This window comes from Hakea prostrata, chromosome 8, assembly GCF_041222555.1.
Source record: "Hakea prostrata isolate BN-2017 chromosome 8, UWA_Hpros_2, whole genome shotgun sequence".
Taxonomy (NCBI): domain Eukaryota; kingdom Viridiplantae; phylum Streptophyta; class Magnoliopsida; order Proteales; family Proteaceae; genus Hakea; species Hakea prostrata.
The window spans coordinates 8,967,730-8,986,955 of NC_142607.1; the positions used below are offsets into that span (position 1 = coordinate 8,967,730).

Consider the following 19,226-nt stretch of genomic DNA (forward strand, 5'->3'; position numbering starts at 1 on the left):
TTGGACTTTTTTTTTTTTAAAAGGCGTGTGGGTAACCTAATTTACCATATTTATTTAATCCCACATCGGATGGAGGTAACAATTATGTCGTTATTTATATAATAATTGCTCCTAAGTGGGTTGTGTGCCAGAAGAAAGTTAAGAATGGACTAAACACACATGCACCAAGTTGGGCCACACTACATCGAGAGTGATCCATGGTCCTTGGACCCCAGTTCGATCCAGCTAGGGGCATATATAATATCAATTAATTAATACGAAATGTCTATAATGGGACTTGGAACTTGGGGATGTAGGGCGTGGGTCATGGGTCATGAACCGAAAAACCCATTTTTGGGTTTTGTTGAGGGGAGATGACTGTACGAGCAATCCCAACTCTTTCTCTTTCAAAGGTGACCTTACAAACAGATGCTACCCTCCCCTATAGGGGTCCATACGAGTATAGGAGTTTACAATAAAGAATTCGAACAAGAGTTTTCCTTTATGTTTTTGGTAGAAAATTTGTGTTCTGGAAAAGTGAAGAAATTCTTCTTTTGTATTCTTCCCTTCCTGTGTTGTATACTACCTTCATATCTCCTTTGTAACTAGAATCTCTTGGAGGTGAGGACGCTAAGGTCCAATCTGGTCTACACTTAAGGGGGTGTTCAAATACCTTAAGGAAAAGTATTGTCCGTACACCTCAACTCACCTTATTTTAGTACATGTTGTCGGTATTGTTTCGTTTCCTTTGCTTCATATGGGTAAGTGCTTTTGAGATATAATTATCTTACTTTGTGCTGCTTTATCTTATTGTTTGATATGCCTATGGTATTCTGTTTCCAACAAAATGCACCACCAACCTTCCAAACCAAATCAGATTTATTATCTACCTTCAGAACAAGCGACTACTTCTTACGGAACAGACACTAACGAAACAAAACAATACTCATGCCTAAAACGGAACTACTAAAATACACCCAAAAATATAGCCATGACCACACTTTGCATGCCTACAGGAATTAAATTAAACAGAGTAGATTAAAATTCTAAAATTCTAAACATTTTGCATCAATTCCCCCGCCCCCCACAACAATATTTCACATTCATGTCTACACTATTCCAAAGAAAAAACATAGAGAATGTCTAGATACGAAAATTCCCATAAAGAAGAGGCAGCATCCATTCCCTCTGCAACAAAAGAACTGAACTTTTTTGGGGCATAAAATGACATCACCGGTCGATATAGAGACAGAAATCAAAAGATTCGAGATAAGTAAAAGAAACAGAAGAATCAGAAACAAAATGCGGAATTTAGATTACCGCAGTATCGGCTGTAAACCTCAAAAATATCGAACGCCTTCGAGACAGACGAATCCATTGTTCAACGAAATTTGCAGCTGTGGCGAACTAAGAATTTCCGATAATTCGACTAAATTTCTTGTTTATTTTTCATCTATACAAACCAAGGACGTAAAGAAGAAAAATATCCCCTCTCTCATAGTTATTCCGACACAGTTCCATTTGCGAGGAACAGAGAGAGGTAGACTCTCTGTGAGCAGGATCCCTCGCGAGCTGTGTATTGTGAAATTGCAAAGACAAGGCCGCGGACCTGACTCATGTGATAAATATCTTCCAAACATCAGACCAAAATATCCGATTCAACCGGGTTTTTGTCGAAACATAGATTCATACTTTCATAGATCACCAGCATATTGTCCGTTCCGAATGTCAGACGCATCGGCCTTCGTACCGGCCGAAAATGACCCAATCCGATACAGATGAATTTGTACGGCCAACATGAAAAACGTGGGAGTTCACCAGCTCAGCTGCACAGAAGAGCCAGCCGACACTCGACGACACTTGGGTGTCTCCCTTCTATTTATTTAATTGTTTACTTTTTAAAACATTTATTTAATCACGTGCATCAATTTTAGGCGATAATCCGACATATTTTAATCCCAAAAAACACGATATAAATATTAGGATTATTTTATGCACGAAATTTTCTTTTTTTAAAGCAAATTTCAGCATCACCGCCTAAATTATCTTTTAAAATTAATGTCATTCTTGAATTATTTAATTCATCGGTCAAATTCCCCTTAAGAGAAAAATACATCATCACCACCCAATTGTAATCAGAAATTTATGATTAAGTGTTGAGGTAAGTAAGTTAAAAATTTCAAAAAAAAAAAAAAAAAAAAACATATTGATGTCAAAAATACAAATAATCAAGGTCAAACACAAGGTTGGTTGATAATGGAGAACTCTGTCTGCCAAATGTTTCTTTAAAAAAACAATATTCAAATGCCTTCAAAGAGTCACATAAAATATGATTTTATAATATCAAGAAACTCTAAAACGAAAAAAATAAAATTATGAAAATGTCACTGAAAATAGTAAAATGACTAAAACTCTCCCAAAATGATCTCAAAAAAATGACTTCCATCACCGTGAAGCAGTAAGTCCTTCTCACGAGTTCATTTTGGATCAATATGATGAATTTCATCATATTCCGAGTCTAGGATCCTAAGTTATCCCATGTGCCACCCATATGCTCAAATACTCTTGAACGAAAATCCTAAATTCGACTCGTCTTTGTCTTGCTCTATCGTCTACAACTACTCTTCTTCTTCCATATTGGCATCTTCTACTTGATTTCTATTCTTCCACGAGATATTTGTTTAGTTTTTCTTTTATTCTCCATTTTATGCCGTTAAGATGTGAAGTAATACTAAAAATGAATAAACAAAAATTACAAATAATGTTAGTAATGAGGTTTGAGTGATGTATTGAGTAAATAGAATGACATTAATTTTAAGGGGTAATTTGGAAATGACTTTGTAAATTTCCCCAATATGTGTTATGAGATTTCTCGTTGTTTTTCATGATGTTATTCTAAATTGAAGTCACTTATTATGATTTTTTCTCCATCTCTTTGCATGCATCCATTTTGATGGTGAGGATAAGTTTATAAGTGACTTTCCAAGTAAAGTTTTTCTGTTTTCTGTTCAACAAAACAATTAAAAAGTTCCTCAAACAGAACTCTTTATTCTAGTTCATACTTAGAGATAATAACCCTTCTTTTGAGCTAGACATCTTGAGAATATGGAATCAGTCACCAACCAAACTAGCAAAGCAATTCCATTGAAGCAAATCCTATAGGAATTAGAACAAAATTCTCTATCAGTGCACGTCAATCAATCATATACAGTACTTGCCCACACTGATTGAGTCATGAAGGGTTGATTTTGTTATAGAATAAAGTGGAAATCATTTCCTATGGAATCTGTTTGCTTAAATTTTTCCCCCCCCTCTCTCTCAACCAAGAGCCTCATCTACATCTTACCACTTACGAATCCTATATATATATAAAGCATCAGGTTTCCACCCAAATTTAAGCTAAGCTCAAGATTTCTTCATTCCTATTGACTCAACAGTGTTAAAAAGAGCCGCCTTAGCTAGTTTAATTACAAAGCTCCACTTTCAGAAAATGGATTCCTAAGACTGATGCCGACAGTATGAGAACCGCATTCATCCCACCCCAAAACCAGCAAAAAATGCCCAATTCTTGCATCCAAATCATTCAACCGCCGCCGGCACTACAAGATCAACCAGCTCCACCCGCCGCCGGAGAAAACACCACTCATCCCCAACATGCTCCACCACCTCCTCCACCTGATCAAGACCAGCAACCATGCCTATCCAACCCAGAAGAGATGATGAACCCAAGTGGTGTTCCAGAAAATAACGTTGGCGTTTCCAAGCCAGGACGACGCATCATGGTTGGGAGTTTTAACAGCACAGTACTAAAAACTTCAAACCTTGTGAATTTCCTTCCCACTGGAACCCTACTTGCCTTTGAAATGCTTCTTCCACCAGTCTCAGGGAATGGCAAGTGTAACGAGGTGAGCACTTTTCTGATCGGATCCATCTTGGCTCTTTGTGCCACCACATGTTGTTTCTTCCACTTCACAGATAGTTATCGTGATCCTGACCACAAGGTTTACTATGGGTTTGTTACCTTTAAAGGGTTGATGGTGTTCAAGGATGGAAGTGTGAGCTACATAGATCGACCAAATAGTTTCAAAGCTAGCATAACTGATTTTGTACATGCAGTGATGTCGGCCATGGTGTTTGTAGCAATAGCCTTCTCTGATCAGAGAGTCACTGCTTGTCTTTTCCCTGGTCATGCAAAGGACATGCAAGAGATTATGCAAACTTTTCCTGTCATGGTGGGTATTGTGTGTAGTGGTCTCTTTCTTATCTTCCCCAGGACTCGATATGGCGTAGGCTGCATGCCCGCTTGACCCATCAACAAACAACCACTGTCTCCGTGTTAAGTTTTTTTTCTTCTGTTTTTTGGGTAGAAATTTCAATAAGGAAAAGTTAAGGAAAATGGTTTGGTAGTTATTTTTTTTGTTAGTCACTTGTAAAACTGGATAGAGACTTCTGGTCCCATTGGGAATTAATGAAGTAATCATATTAAGATTAGAAGTAACTTTATTTCATCAATAGAGTGTGAGAAGTGCAAGGTAAGAAATAGAAAAACAGAGTGACAATTGAGGAGGTTTAATGAATCTTCGATATCTTTTGACATATATAATTGATCAAGCAACACAACAAAAAGAAAATGCAAAACCAAGCAAACCACTACTGATTCCCTGACGTGCAAATCATCTTCTGCCCATTAGAATTCTCCGAACACATCAACTCTCACTCTCATGCTTCCCATACGACGCAAACCTACCCTTTCCATTTACAGAGCCTAATTATCGAGTTTGCACATGCTTTTTATGTGCTCTGCAAGGACATGGTTCATCTCTGGCCTCCACATACTCTTGGCCTTGCTCTGGATAACCAGCTTTGGACCTGGGCGGTGTGGGTTTGTATCAGAATCCCAAAATGAACATATCATGTCCGTCATTTTGTCTTGAGGAAGGAAGATGAATAAAGAAGTGCAAAAATGAGATGATCCGTTAAAAAGAAGGCGGTCAAAGGCAGATGTCCATTGGGCCACGTCAGGCCATGTCCTAATTTTGAAAATTTTAATTAATTTTATTTTTTTACATGTGAAATATCACTATTTAATGCCCTGAAAATAAAATAATAAGTATAAATGTCATTTATAATTAAAAATTAACTCTTCAATCCATATTTATTCTCCCCTCTCTTCTCTCATCTTTTCTTCTTCATATTTATTTGCTTCTCTTTCTATAAACGTGGGTTGAGGAAATTTTTGGAAAAAAAAATCTTATTAAATATTTAAAATGTCATTCCTAATTATAAATTAACTCCTCAATCCTTATTTATTCTCTCCTCTCTTCTCTTTTCTTGCTATTTATTTTCTTCCTTTTCTATAAACATGGGTTAACAAAATTTTGGAAAAAAAAAAGTTTCTTCACAATTAGGTACTTTTTCTCTTTCTCAATTTATTTATATTTTCTCTTTTTTCTCATTTCTTTATTCTTTTTATTTGATTTTATATTATTTTTTTAAATTTTTCTACAATTTTTTATATTTAGATTTTATATTGTGAATAAAAAAATAAAAAAAAAATTGGTTTGTATCTCCTACGGAAAAAAATTTTGATTTGCATCTAACTTTTTAGGGTTGAAGTCATGTGTCTTTTTTTTGTATTGTTAGCTTTAATTTACTTATATTTTGTCGAGAAAAAAATATAATTATCAATAATTTACCCCCTTTTTTTCAAAAGATGTGTAGACCCCACAAAATATATGTAGTCTTATGCCTTAATATAATAAAATAATTCAGAGGAGGGACCCCTAGTGGTCTTATAAGGACCACACAATATGTATGGCAAAAAAACATTAGTGTTTCCCAACAGCAAGGTGATCTGGACTTTCATTCTTCGGCCCCACCCCAATGTTGAATCTTGGTCTGCCTTGGACGGGAAGGAAGATAGGAAGACCAAGCTCTTCGTTGTTTCAACGTCACCAAACCCACTTCACTAGAAATCATTACCGCTAGATGCACCCACTTCACCTTCCATTCCCATTCAGAAGTTAACACCTACAGCAATGCAAGCCATGAGAGAAAAGGGATTGTGCTATGTTCTACCTACTTTTTTCATCGTGACTGCATCCTCCACAGATTGGTAATGTTTTCTAACAAATGGATTCACAATGAAACTTTGACAAACAAGTATTTTGCTACATTCAATTTTAACTGAGGGATTTTTTTGCTTCCCCTCAAAACTTGGATTCTTCTTCATCCTCCATCAAATTGTTGACTTGGGAACCACCTTCCCTGATTGGACTGCCATCAACATAGACGTATCTAGAAGATTAGATGAAGTGGGCTATGGAGTCATAGCTAGAGATCATGAAGGGAAAGTTTTATGTGCTATCCTTGGCCGTGTAGATCCTAACAAAGGAGTCTTAGAGTTTGAGCTTGAAGCATAGTTGCAGATATGGGCTGCACCAAAATTAAGACATACTCTTACTTAAGAGTTATCAACAAAATACGTCAACTAAGAGATACCAGCTCCTGCGCACTTTTAACAACATCTAGAAGAAATTGAGGAAATGATTAATCTTTTTATAGATATTAATTTTGTATTTGTGCATAGGGAAATTAGCAGTTGTGTTGATATTGTAAAAAAATGCACCTATCCCTATTGTATGAGTTTTATATTCATTTATTTTGTTCTCCGCAAGATTTCTATAATGCTATTGCTAGATATGCATTTGGGTCTATGCATTTGAGTAGGAAATAACCATTTTCTAAAGAACACGTGTTTCCTATATATTTTTTAAACCTTTTTATTTTGTCGATTCAATACAAAAATGATTTAAAAAAAAAAAGTTAAAAGCTAAATATGAAAAGAATGAAAGATCTGCCACTCATACACAACACATTGGCATTTTTGTAAAACACAATGAAAACGATTATTTGAACAAATATATTAAAGGGGGTACACCTGTCAAATAAATTGATCTCCTTTGATCTCCTAGCAACGGTCATTTAGCTTTTTGGAAGAAAATATTTATAATTTTTCTTATGATAAAAAAAAAAAAATAGAATCAATTTTATACTCTTCCATGTGCAAGTGTTATCATATTTATATGATCTTGTCAAATATTTTCAACATATGTTTAAGGTCTCAACTTATATATTTTCATGTCAAAATGTTGTACAACGTACCTTTTATTTTTTTGGGTAGGAAATGGCGTACTCATACGGACAATTATGTTTATGCAACAAAAACATCACTAAAGAAAAAAGAAAAATCAAGACAACAATATATTCAATCTCAATGGTAATTCAAAGAGGAAACAAATGCTGGTAAACCAAAAAATTAAACATACGTTCCTAGGAAATTAAGAACATCATTTTATAGTCAAAGCACATACAATATTTTTAAGTGATACGAAAGATTTGTTTAACTGATACATTATAATATTTTTCTTTTCATTGCACATTATAGTCAAAGCATTTTTACAATTACATTTTCAGGATGAACTATGACTGAGATCCACAAATCTTTTACCCAAAAAAAAAATCCACAAATAGATGACTGAAAGACTTGATATTTCATTTTAATACATGACTAAGTACATATAAATACAAGAATGAATTTGACTTTCTCCACAAGAAAAATAGCCTATCTTGAATAGAAAATTATATTAAGTGACAAATCTACCTAGAATGAAAGATTATAAGATATCTACCTAAAATACAAGATATATATATATATATACCTATATTACAATAATTGACTTCCTAATATTATATATATGCAAAATAATAACAGTAAACTTTCTTTTCTTTTTTTTAATTACAAAACGGGATCAAAAGACCCAAAAAAAAGCAAAACAAATCAAACTAGGGCACAACTCTTGAGACAATCTTCTCTAAAGATGTCTGTCATTTACTGCGAGTATCATTGAAAAAGACCACCCTCCTATTTAGTCTGTAACATAAAAGTTCCATCTAGTCTTCCAAGCAAGATGCATTTAACCTTCCTTAGCTTAGAAATATCATTTTCATTGAAGTTTTTAGAGGATAAAAAAAACTACCAAACCATTTTCCTTAACCTTCCTTATACTGAAATTTCTATCCAACACCCCCGGGCCCCAGGAAAAAAGGAAAAAAAAAAGTATCTATTCTTTATTGAAAGGTAACACGGAGATATAATATTGGTTGTTGCTTTGATGGATCAAGCAGGAATGCAGCCTACGCCATATCGAGTGTTGGGGAATATAAGAAAGAGACCACTGCACACAATACCCACCATGATAGGAAAAGTTTGCATAATCTCTTGCATCTCCTTAACATGACCAGGGAAAAGACAAGCAGTGACTCGATGATCGGAGAAGGCGATTGCTACAAATACCATGGCCGACAGCACTGCGTGTATGAAATCAGTTAAGCGAGCTTTGAGGTGATCTGGTTGAGCAATGTATTCGACGCCGCCAGCCCTGAACACCATCAAGCCTTTGAAGGTCACAAATCCGTAGTAAATCTTCCGCTGATCATGAGGATCACAAACGCTATCTGTGAAGTGGAAGAAACAACAGGAGGTGGCACAAAGGACCAAGATGGATCCAATCAGAAAAGTGGTCGCCTTGTTGCACTTGCCATTCCCTGAGACTGATGGAAGGAGCATTTCAAAGGCCAGTAGGGTTCCAGTGGGAAGGAAATTCACAAGGGAAGAAGTTTTTAATACTGTGTTGTTAAAACCCGCTGCAGAAGCCATGAGTCGTCCTGGCTTGTAAACAACTGAGTTGTTTTCTGGAACACCACTTGGGTTTGGGTTCATCCTCTCTTCTCGGATGGATAGGTATGCCTGCTGCTCTTGAGGTGGAGGAGGAGGAGGTGGTGGAGCATAGTGGGGAGCTGATTGATCTTGATCTTGATCTTGATCTTGGAGTGCAGGTATTGAAACGTTTGGGAAGGAAACATTAATGGGTAAATTTTGCTGATCTTGGGGTGGGATGAATGGGATTCTCAAAGAGCTGGCATCTGTTTTGGAATCCATTTTCTAAAGAGCTTCTTACACTAGCTATGGCCTTTTTGGATGCTTTTTTTAACTGGGCAAATGGGAATGGAGAAAGCTTGAGCTTGGCTTAGAATTGGATGGAAACCTGATAATTTATATCGGATTTGTAAGTGGTAAGAAGTAGATGAGGATCTTGGTTGAGAGAGAGAGAGAGAGAGAGATAGAGATTTAAGCAAATAGATTCGATAGGAAATGATTTCCACTTTATTCCATAACAAAAATCAACCCTTCATGGCTCATCAGTGTGGGCAGGTGTATCATCTTTTATGATTGATTGACTTTCACTGGCAAAGAATTTTGTTGATCTAGTAATTCCTATAGAATTTGCTTCAGTTAGAACAATGGAATTGCTTTGCTAGTTGATTGTCCACTGATTCTATATTCTCAACATGCTTGGCTCAAAAGAAGAGTTATTATCTCAACTAATTAGAATAAAACAAAGCTATTTGGAAATCTGAAAAGACTTATTTGGAAAATGAATTACCCTCACCATCAAAATGAATGCATGCAAACAGATTGGGGAAATAAAGTTCATAACATATGACTTCAAAAACATTTTTAAAATAATATCATAAAAAGCAATGAGAAGTCTCTCACACAATAACATTGGAAAAATTTTCAAAGTCAAAGTCTTGACTTAGGTCTTAAAATGAAGGAAAAATTTTTGAGATAGTCAAATTAAAAAAAAAATTATTCAAATAGATTCTACTTTTGAAAATAATTTTTAAATCCCAAATTTTTTCATAATTTTTTCCTCCCAATTAATATTCAACCGTGAACTATCAAATTATCCTCAAGTCTTCCATTGCAAACGATAAAAAGAGGGGGGGGGGGGGGGGGGGGGGGGCAAGGGGGTGGGGGGGGGGGGAAAAATTAAAAGGGGGGGGGGGGGGGGAAGTAATATAATGATAAAAGATCGATCCCTCGAAGACTATAGATTAAGTACCAAATTAATTATACCAATTTTATTTGAACAAATAATAAGGAAGATAATTATTCTAGACTATATTGCAAATTGAAAGTTAAATTGAGATTATTAATTGCTAAAGACCTAGGGGTCGATTTCACCATAACTAAGCATTCCCACCCTTTTCTCCCTCTTTATAATTTGAGAAATATTTTCCGATTGATAGTCGAGATTCCTTTCCTATCTATTAGTCTCTCTCGAGTACTAATAGAAATTCCCTCAATTGCTAACCCACTATATTTCTATGTGGGTTACAACAACCGAGAAATCATTAAATTGTGGATTCCCATGTAACAACTACACAAACCATGTAAGTATATCTCTATCCTACATGTAATTCATGGCTTTTACTCCAATGAACTAAACACATAAATCCCCTCTCAGTTCATTATGATTAACAAATCAGTTGATTAGTGGCCAATTAATCAAAAGCATGAAGAATAGAAGTAAAAACTCAATCAAAGGAAACAATATTCAAAATTATATTGATGAAGTCAAGAGTGGGAATTCAAAGATAGGCTACATCTGATCCCTAGAAAAACTAAATTAGTTCATACTAGAAACTAAAAACATTACAGAGGAGTTCAAGAACATTGAAAGAAGATGAAGAAGAACTTATTCCCAAGCTTCAGATCTCCAAAGCCATCCAACGTCTTCTGGTTCAACCTCCACGCTCTTCCAAAGCTCCCAAAAACGTCCTCCTCTCTTCCTGGAGTTTGCTCTCCTTTTATAGATTAATTAAACTCAGAGTTTGAATCAAACTCAGAGTTCTTATCTGACTTAACCAAGGAGTGTCTTGACGTATGAATCGGACTAACTTAGAGATCTCCAATGCATAATCCCACCGTTGGATTTGAAGACCAAGAAGTCGTGAAGCTCTCCTCCAAAAATCAGCTCGATCGGACATCATATGACCATCCGATGAAGATCTTGATCAAAACTGGACAGAGACCCTCAAAATCGGGATTCTTCTATCCTTCTTATTTGAATTGGATTCTTCTTCCTCTTTTCCCTTCTTTGATCAAATCCTAAATAGGAAATAAAACGTAGAAGCATGCAAGGACTCATTCTCTTTATGTTTTTGACTTGAGGTAGGACTCTTGCAATGATACCCAGATTTGATTGATAATTTCCTACATGTAAAAGTAATAAATCTTTATTAGAATTTGTTAGGAAATATATAAAATCACCAAAATTATAGAAATTAAAGGAAAGGGTGCAACATATTCATTTTCATATCATATTAGGGTAAATTGATATAAACAATTGTAAATACATGGAAATATAGTTAATTAATCATATAAAATAATATGCATGAAATCAACTTATCAAATTACCCCCAACTTTAACATTTGCTAGTCCTCGAGCAAATATCAGGATCAGACAAACTCTCATTTTGATTAAATATTCAATCTTAGTCAAGTTCAACCATAATTCAAAGAATGTATAAAATAAGCTAAATAAGAGATGAGTAGATAGATCACAAAAATCAAAAGTTTGACCCGTGTGTGTGTATACCTTAACCAATCAAGTGGATGCATGTTTGAGATCCCAAATTCAACCGACAACTCCCTAGTTTCAAGGTCAATTCTTATATGTCCAACCTATCATCCCTCTCTCCACTAATGAAGAGTTTTTACTTATCCAAGGTCAAGAGGACTTGTGAAGGTGGAAGAAATGTAGACTAGAGCTGAAATACATATATGGAGATGATAACATTGAAGCACCAATTTTTTTTTTTTTTTCTTTTCTTCATTTTGCCAAAAATTAGCAATTTCATCCTTTTTTTTTTTTTTTTTCAAGGTGATAACACATCTCCCAAGAAGCAGTCCAAGACATATCCTACACCCGTAACATGGCTCTCAAATAACTATCTATCTAAGCGTTGCGGTGGCCTTTGTCCCTAAGCTCCAATTGTGCAATGTTAACCCAGTGAGAATCCAAAAGGCTCACTCAGTGGTATTAACTACGGAGACCCGCAACTACAAAGAAGATCTACTCACAATGCTTTTAACCCTCACCATGCTTTTAACAATCCATATCACCTTCGGTCTATTCAAGGATCACACGACTTGGGAGAGTCACCAATGAGATCTAACATATATAAACCATATACATCTCCATGAAGTGAAATATTGTATAGTAGAAGTGGAACAGATTAGAAGAGAATATATATATTTTCAAAATTTTAAATGAAAGAAGAATGGCCTCTATCATATCCCTAAACAAGTGGCACTCATGAATTTCGCCTCAAGAGGAAATCTTGGTGGATTCTAATATGTTGACTGAACAAGAAAATTGCAATCTCATTTGAAAATCCCTAAATGCAATAACTCAATAGCAAGGTTTAGTGCTCAAAGGGTGGGTCGCATAGTCAAGGTTAAAGTGATTCACATACTCATCTGATATTTAGCAAACTCATCATATTCAAAGAATTATAGATGAACACAACTAAAACAGGAAATACTAAATAAGATCTAGAGATTTACATGTCATAACTTCCTTCTATTTTACTCTACTAACTAGACAAGTAAGCTTCAACCACTGATAAAAAGTTTTGAAATGATTTGAAAAATTCTGCTTTTGAAAAGAAATTTCAACATAGTGAGTCTCAACCCATAGACAGGAATCTTAGCATCCACCCCCAACTTTAAAATGAGCATTGTCCTCAATGCAAAAAAATCAAAATATTAAATGCATGCAATGGGAAAGAAATGTAACAAGATGTGAAGTAAGGTGAAGGAGACTCCCTTGATTCATAGCTTTAAGAGTGATGTAGTCCAAATCCGCCCTCTTCTTTTCATTCTCCTAAAAAAAAACAAATTATGGAAAAAGAAACAAAAAACATCGAATCTAAAAAAAATTAACAATTGAAAAATCAAAGAAGTAGTAAAGAAAAACTTTGGGTTGCCTCCCAAACAGCGCTTGCATCATAGTTCGCAGCCGAACTACCCCCAACTTTAGGTCAAAGATAAGAGTGACTTCTGGGGGTCGAAGCCACTTCCAAAGTAGTGATTAAGTTACTAGCCATGGTCCTCAGTAGGAAATTTGTCAACAGATATAGGTGATAAAGCTTCTAACTGCATCTCACATTCGGAAATTCCTTTATTTTCTGCATTTGTCACACCTACCAAACAAGCCTCAACTGGATAGCTTATTTGAAATACCTCCTTTGTACACCTCTCAATAGAATCAATTCTGAAGCAGTTATCTGATTCATTTGGAAACTTGATGGCCTTGAATACATTGAATGTGATCTTTTCATCTTGTACTCTCATAGTAAGTTCACCTGTTTGAAGATCAATCAAGGTCCTCCCAGTCGCCAAGAATGGCCTACCAAGAATAATGGGTATGTCTTGATCTTCTTCTATATCCAATACTAAGAAATCCGCTGGAAATATAAACTTGTCCACTTTAACCAAGACGTCTTCAATGATTCCCCTTGGATATTTAATCGACCTATCCGCCATTTGAAGTGACACTGTGGTAGGTTTAGCTTCTCCAAGGCCTAGTTTCCTGAAAATAGATAGAGGCATTAAATTAATACTAGCACCAATATCACATAAAGCCTTATTAAAATGAAAATTTCCTATAGTGCATGGTATTGTGAAACTCCCTGGATCTTTTAGCTTAGGTGGAAGCTTCAGCTGCAGAATAGCACTGCATTCCTCTGTCAATGCCACAGTCTCATAATCTTCAAGTTTCCTCTTGTTAGCAAGAATGTCTCTCATAAACTTGACATAACTCGGCATTTGTTCCAAAGCATCTGCAAAAGGAATATTAATATGCAATTTTTTAAATACATCAAGAAATTTAGAAAATTGCTTATCTAGTTTCTGCTCCGAACCGCTGAGGATATGGAATGGGTGGATTATAAGGTGGTGGATTGTCTGGAAACAATTTGGATTTTGGCTTCTCCTCCTCCTTAACGTATTCCTCTGCATCTTTTTGCTCATCATGAACCGCCTCAGAAGAGGGTTCAGTTACTACGGCTTTCTTGAAAGGTTCCTCTAATACTTTTCCACTTTGAAGCTCAATAGCATTTGCATACTCTCTAGGATTTGTCTCAGTATTACTAGGCAGTGATCCTTTTTGCCTTTGATTCATCCCATGGGCGATTTGCCCCATTTGTACTTCCAAATTTTTAATGGATGCAAAAAGATTCGATTGGTGGTCTCTTGATTCCCGCATAAATTGTGAAGAAACTGTAGCCATTTTCTCAAGAGCATCTTCCCATGGAGCTTTCTTTTGAAATGATTGAGCTTGTTGATTTTCAGGTTGTCTTTCAGTATCTTGATTGTTTTTCCATCCAAAATTTGGATGGTTTCTCCACCCTGGATTGTATGTGTTGGAATATGGATTGCTCTGTCGGTTAAAGTTCCCCACATATTTTGCTTGCTCTAACTGATTTTGCTCAAAAGGATTAGCCATTTGACATTCATTGCTATAATGTGTTCCCTCACAATAGTTGCATATCACAGCTGGAGGTTTGGTGCCTTGAGTTGCTAACAACCCTACTTGCTTTGTTAATGCTTCAAGTTGGACGGCCATGGCTGTCATGGGATCAGTTTCATTCCTCTGCAAAACTCTTCTTGGCGCAACTCTATCCCTTGGCCTTTGATATGCATTTGAGGCCATAACATCCAAAAGATCAAAAATTTCTGTTGGATCCTTGTTCATGATTGATCCTCCTGCTGCAGCATCTACTAATGTTCTTGTGGAATTAGATAGACCATTATAAAAAATCTGAATTTGCCTCCATTGTTCTATTCCGTGGTGTGGACATTTCCTTAGCAAGTCCTTGAATCTTTCCCATGCCTCAAATAGTGTTTCCGAATCATACTGCAAAAAAATAGAAATATCTGTTAATAAACTAGCAGTTTTAGATGGTGGAAAGAATTTTACCAAAAATTTTTGAGCCATTTGATCCCAAGTAGTGATGGATCCTGGTTGTAGAGAATGCAACCAACTCTTAGCGTTGTCCCTTAATGAGAAAGGGAACAATCTCAATCTTATGGCATCATCAGTAACGCCATTGCTCTTAAATGTGTCGCAAATGTCCAAGAACCCATCAATGTGAAGATTTGGGTCTTCACTAGGCAATCCAGAAAATTGATTATTTTGCACCATTGTAATGATAGCAGGCTTGATTTCAAAATTGTTAGCTGCTATAGGTGGACGCCTTATAGCTGTCCTATTATCTCTCACAGTTGGTGCAACATACTCTCCTAAAGTCTTGCGCCTTGGTGCTTCAACTTCAAGCGGTGGTGGATTATTTTCAGGATCCATTGCTCTAGAAGTGGAAGATGAATTTGTTCTATCTTTCTTTGCTTTTGAGTTCCTTCGACAAGTTGCTTCAATTTCAGGATCAAAAGGAAGTAAATTATCGTTTCCTCTCCTTCTCATGCAAAATCAGTAGGACCTGAAAGAACTCCAATTCACAACTAAAAAATAAAATAAAATAAAATAATAGAAAAGAATAAAATGAAAAATAAAAAGAATTCAAATTAAAACTAGCAATAATTGATATTGATATTAATCTAATAGTCCCCGGCAACGGCGCCAAAAACTTGTTGTGAAAAAGTACAACGCAAGTGTACGCTGTCGTAACAAGTAATATAATGATAAAAGATCGATCCCTCGAAGACTATAGATTAAGTACCAAATTAATTATACCAATTTTATTTGAACAAATAATAAGGAAGATAATTATTCTAGACTATATTGCAAATTGAAAGTTAAATTGAGATTATTAATTGCTAAAGACCTAGGGGTCAGATTTCACCATAACTAAGCATTCCCACCCTTTTCTCCCTCTTTATAATTTGAGAAATATTTTCCTGATTGATAGTCGAGATTCCCTTTCCTATCTATTAGTCTCTCTCGAGTACTAATAGAAATTCCCTCAATTGCTAACCCACTATATTTCTATGTGGGTTACAACAACTGAGAAATCATTAAATTCTGTGGATTCCCATGTAACAACTACACAAACCATGTAAGTATATCTCTATCCTACATGTAATTCATGGCTTTTACTCCAATGAACTAAACACATAAATCCCCTCTCAGTTCATTATGATTAACAAATCAGTTGATTAGTGGCCAATTAATCAAAAGCATGAAGAATAGAAGTAAAAACTCAATCAAAGGAAACAATATTCAAAATTATATTGATGAAGTCAAGAGTGGGAATTCAAAGATAGGCTACATCTGATCCCTAGAAAAACTAAATTAGTTCATACTTGAAACTAAAAACATTACAGAGGAGTTCAAGAACATTGAAAGAAGATGAAGAAAAACTTATTCCCAAGCTTCAGATCTCCAAAGCCATCCAACGTCTTCTGGTTCAACCTCCACGCTCTTCCAAAGCTCCCAAAAACGTCCTCCTTCTCTTCCTGGAGTTTGCTCTCCTTTTATAGATTAATTAAACTCAGAGTTTGAATCAAACTCAGAGTTCTTGTCTGACTTAACCAATGAGTGTCTTGACGTATGAATCGGACTAACTTAGAGATCTCCAATGCATAATCCCACCGTTGGATTTGAAGACCAAGAAGTCGTGAAGCTCTCCTCCAAAAATCAGCTCGATCGGACACCATATGACCATCCGATGAAGATCTTGATCAAAACTGGACAGAGACCCTCAAAATCGGGATTCTTCTATCCTTCTTATTTGAATTGGATTCTTCTTCCTCTTTTCCCTTCTTTGATCAAATCCTAAATAGGAAATAAAACGTAGAAGCATGCAAGGACTCATTCTCTTTATGTTTTTGACTTGAGGTAGGACTCTTGCAATGATACCCAGATTTGATTGATAATTTCCTACATGTAAAAGTAATAAATCTTTATTAGAATTTGTTATGAAATACATAAAATCACCAAAATTATAGAAATTAAAGGAAAGGGTGCAACATATTCATTTTCATATCATATTAGGGTAAATTGATATAAACAATTGTAAACACATGGAAATATAGTTAATTAATCATATAAAATAATATGCATGAAATCAACTTATCAGTCAGTTAGTTTGTATAAATCTATTTTCATATTATTTCCACATTCTAAGAAAAGAAGAAAAGAAAAAAACATTTGTGAAGAATAGAAACCTTGTGTTTGTCCTACGGAGGATTTTTACTCTTATCACATCCCGGTTATTTTCTTACTGTGGGTATAATTTGTAACTTCTTTCTTCACCTTCAAGTCGAACATGGTAATACTCCTCGAGAACTCTCTCAAGTAGAGTACCAGTGGTTGTTGTTAATTTTGATTAGAATGATATCCACCTTCCTTCATGGTTTGCTTTCGAATTGTTTGGTGAAAAGAACAAAGCACAGATATGCCAACTCAAGCTGTCACCCATTAATAAGACTACGATTAAGAGAATATTAGAAATTAAAGCCATGTACAAGCTGAAAGATGATTCGAGAGAATTTATTTCCCACCAGCACCATGCATGAAACACGTTACGGCAATGGGTATCCAAGGGTCACCCACTTCTGACATCACTTGGTGATCTCATATAGGTGATGAGGAAGTATCTCTTCTCTTTAGAATAGCACTTCCCGTGTGCATTCAAATGAGGACAAGGACCATTCTCTCTACCTAATCCCAAAGGCATCCTTTATTTGCTAAATAAAAACGACTGAAAAAATAAATAAATAGGACTTATCTGTAGTAGAGTGGGAGAATAATAAAGAAAAGAGTTTTTTACGTGTGGGCTCTTTAGTGAATCACAAACTAATATTGGATTCCCTTAGGGCTTGTTTGGTTACATGAGTCTGGAGATTTCAAATATCTAGAGATTTCAAATCTATGGAGTCATAATTTATAAAATTAAATGTTTGGTTGTGGAATGAAATTTGTGGATTCATCCTAAAAAACTATTTGGTCGACGTGATTTTTGTGAATGTCCAAACGTATAGCTTTTTTGAAATCTCTAGATTTCACCCCTTACCCATAAATCTACAGATTCACGTTTTTAGTGTAAAAAGGTGAATCTCTAGATTTAATGAATCTGGAGATTTTTACAACCAAATGGATATAATTCTCATATTCATGAATCCAAAGATTTGAAATCTCTGAATTCAAGTAACCAAACAGGCCCTTAATGTAATATATTACATGTGAGTCCCAAATAGATGAACACCATTAACCACCATTAAGTGTAATCAAATTTCAAACGTAAAAGGACTAAAGTATCACTCAAGTTATCTAATACATTGTGTTAATATATGGTTTTAAAAAGAGATAATTGGTCATTAAGCATTAATTATATGCTTTTATATATATATATATATATACCAAAAAAAGGGGGGAAAATTAATAATAATACAATGTATTAAAATAACTTTGAGAGGCATTTTAGTCCCTTCACGTTTGAAATTTGAATATATTTAATGGCGATTAACTGTATTAGTCTGATTAAGACCCACACGTAATATATTACACTAAGGGGACCAACATTAGTTTGTGGTCCACTAGGGGGACTCACACGTAAAAAACTCCAAAGAAAAAAGAAAAGATCGTAGAATAGCAACGACAATATCAAACATTTTTTTTAATTAGTGGGACTTTAAAAGGGCTGGGTGAGAAAAATGACATGCCACATCACATTGTGAAATTGTGAAGAAAATTTCACTTTTTCCCACCCCATTTTTTATCTAACAAATAAACGATATTTTATTCTTTAAAGACTGAAAGCTCACCGTTCGAAAGCCTTGAGTCCTCACCAACACTAATATATAACAACTTTTTTTTTCTAATTGCAAACAATGAAGATCATAAGACTATGATTTCTTCCATAACTCCAATAGTAGCAGTTATTGATCCTCGGAAAGCAGAGGATTCCAAAAGAGATACCAACAAGGATGTGAAGAGTTTGTGATTTGGATTGAATGTCACAAGGCGGACACATTGGCTCAAAGAGTAACGCATATTAGCTCTGGGAAATAATTGCAATCGTTTATTGAATAATATAAGGAGATTCATATCCAAAATATATACTCAACTTTATTTGGGGATTCATCTTTATGTGTTGTGGTAGAATAATTGGAACATAAGCCGCACATCCAAAAATTCTAGGATGAGAAATATTTGGCTTCTGACTATATGGCAATTCTAATTGGGAGAATTTATGACAACTTATTGGCTGATGTGTACAAATGGTGCTACATATAACATATCTCCATTCCAACACGAGACTTTGTTCTCATAAACAATGGTAGACATTTAATAAATGATCTTGCCAATTCATTT

The 19,226-nt window shown here is 35.2% G+C and overlaps 2 protein-coding genes, 1 non-coding gene and 2 pseudogenes across 3 annotated transcripts in view; 2 read left to right on the forward strand and 3 right to left on the reverse strand.

Annotated features, from left to right (window-relative positions):
• The window catches only part of AAR3 (defective in cullin neddylation protein (DUF298)), a 38,371-nt gene extending 36,805 nt beyond the window's left edge, over window positions 1-1,566 (reverse strand). Inside the window, exon 1 of the mRNA XM_089166790.1 lies at window positions 1,300-1,566. Coding sequence (XP_089022916.1) covers window positions 1,300-1,357 — 58 coding nt within the window. The 5' untranslated portion in view covers window positions 1,358-1,566. The remainder of the gene's footprint in view (window positions 1-1,299) is intronic.
• Window positions 1,567-3,536: 1,970 nt separating this feature from the next.
• LOC149006700 (protein DMP9 pseudogene) lies at window positions 3,537-4,286 on the forward strand (annotated as a pseudogene).
• A 3,859-nt stretch (window positions 4,287-8,145) lies between these two features.
• On the reverse strand, window positions 8,146-8,980 carry LOC149006701 (protein DMP9 pseudogene; annotated as a pseudogene).
• Window positions 8,981-12,991: 4,011 nt separating this feature from the next.
• On the reverse strand, window positions 12,992-15,257 carry LOC149006702 (uncharacterized). Its single transcript, XM_089165514.1, is given in 2 exon segments — window positions 12,992-13,811; window positions 13,813-15,257. Coding segments are annotated over 2 exon segments (2,265 nt in total).
• On the forward strand, window positions 14,737-14,838 carry LOC149006703 (small nucleolar RNA R71). The gene has a single exon (XR_016175440.1). It is a non-coding gene; the product is annotated as a small nucleolar RNA R71 (small nucleolar RNA).
• Window positions 15,258-19,226: the final 3,969 nt, after the last annotated feature.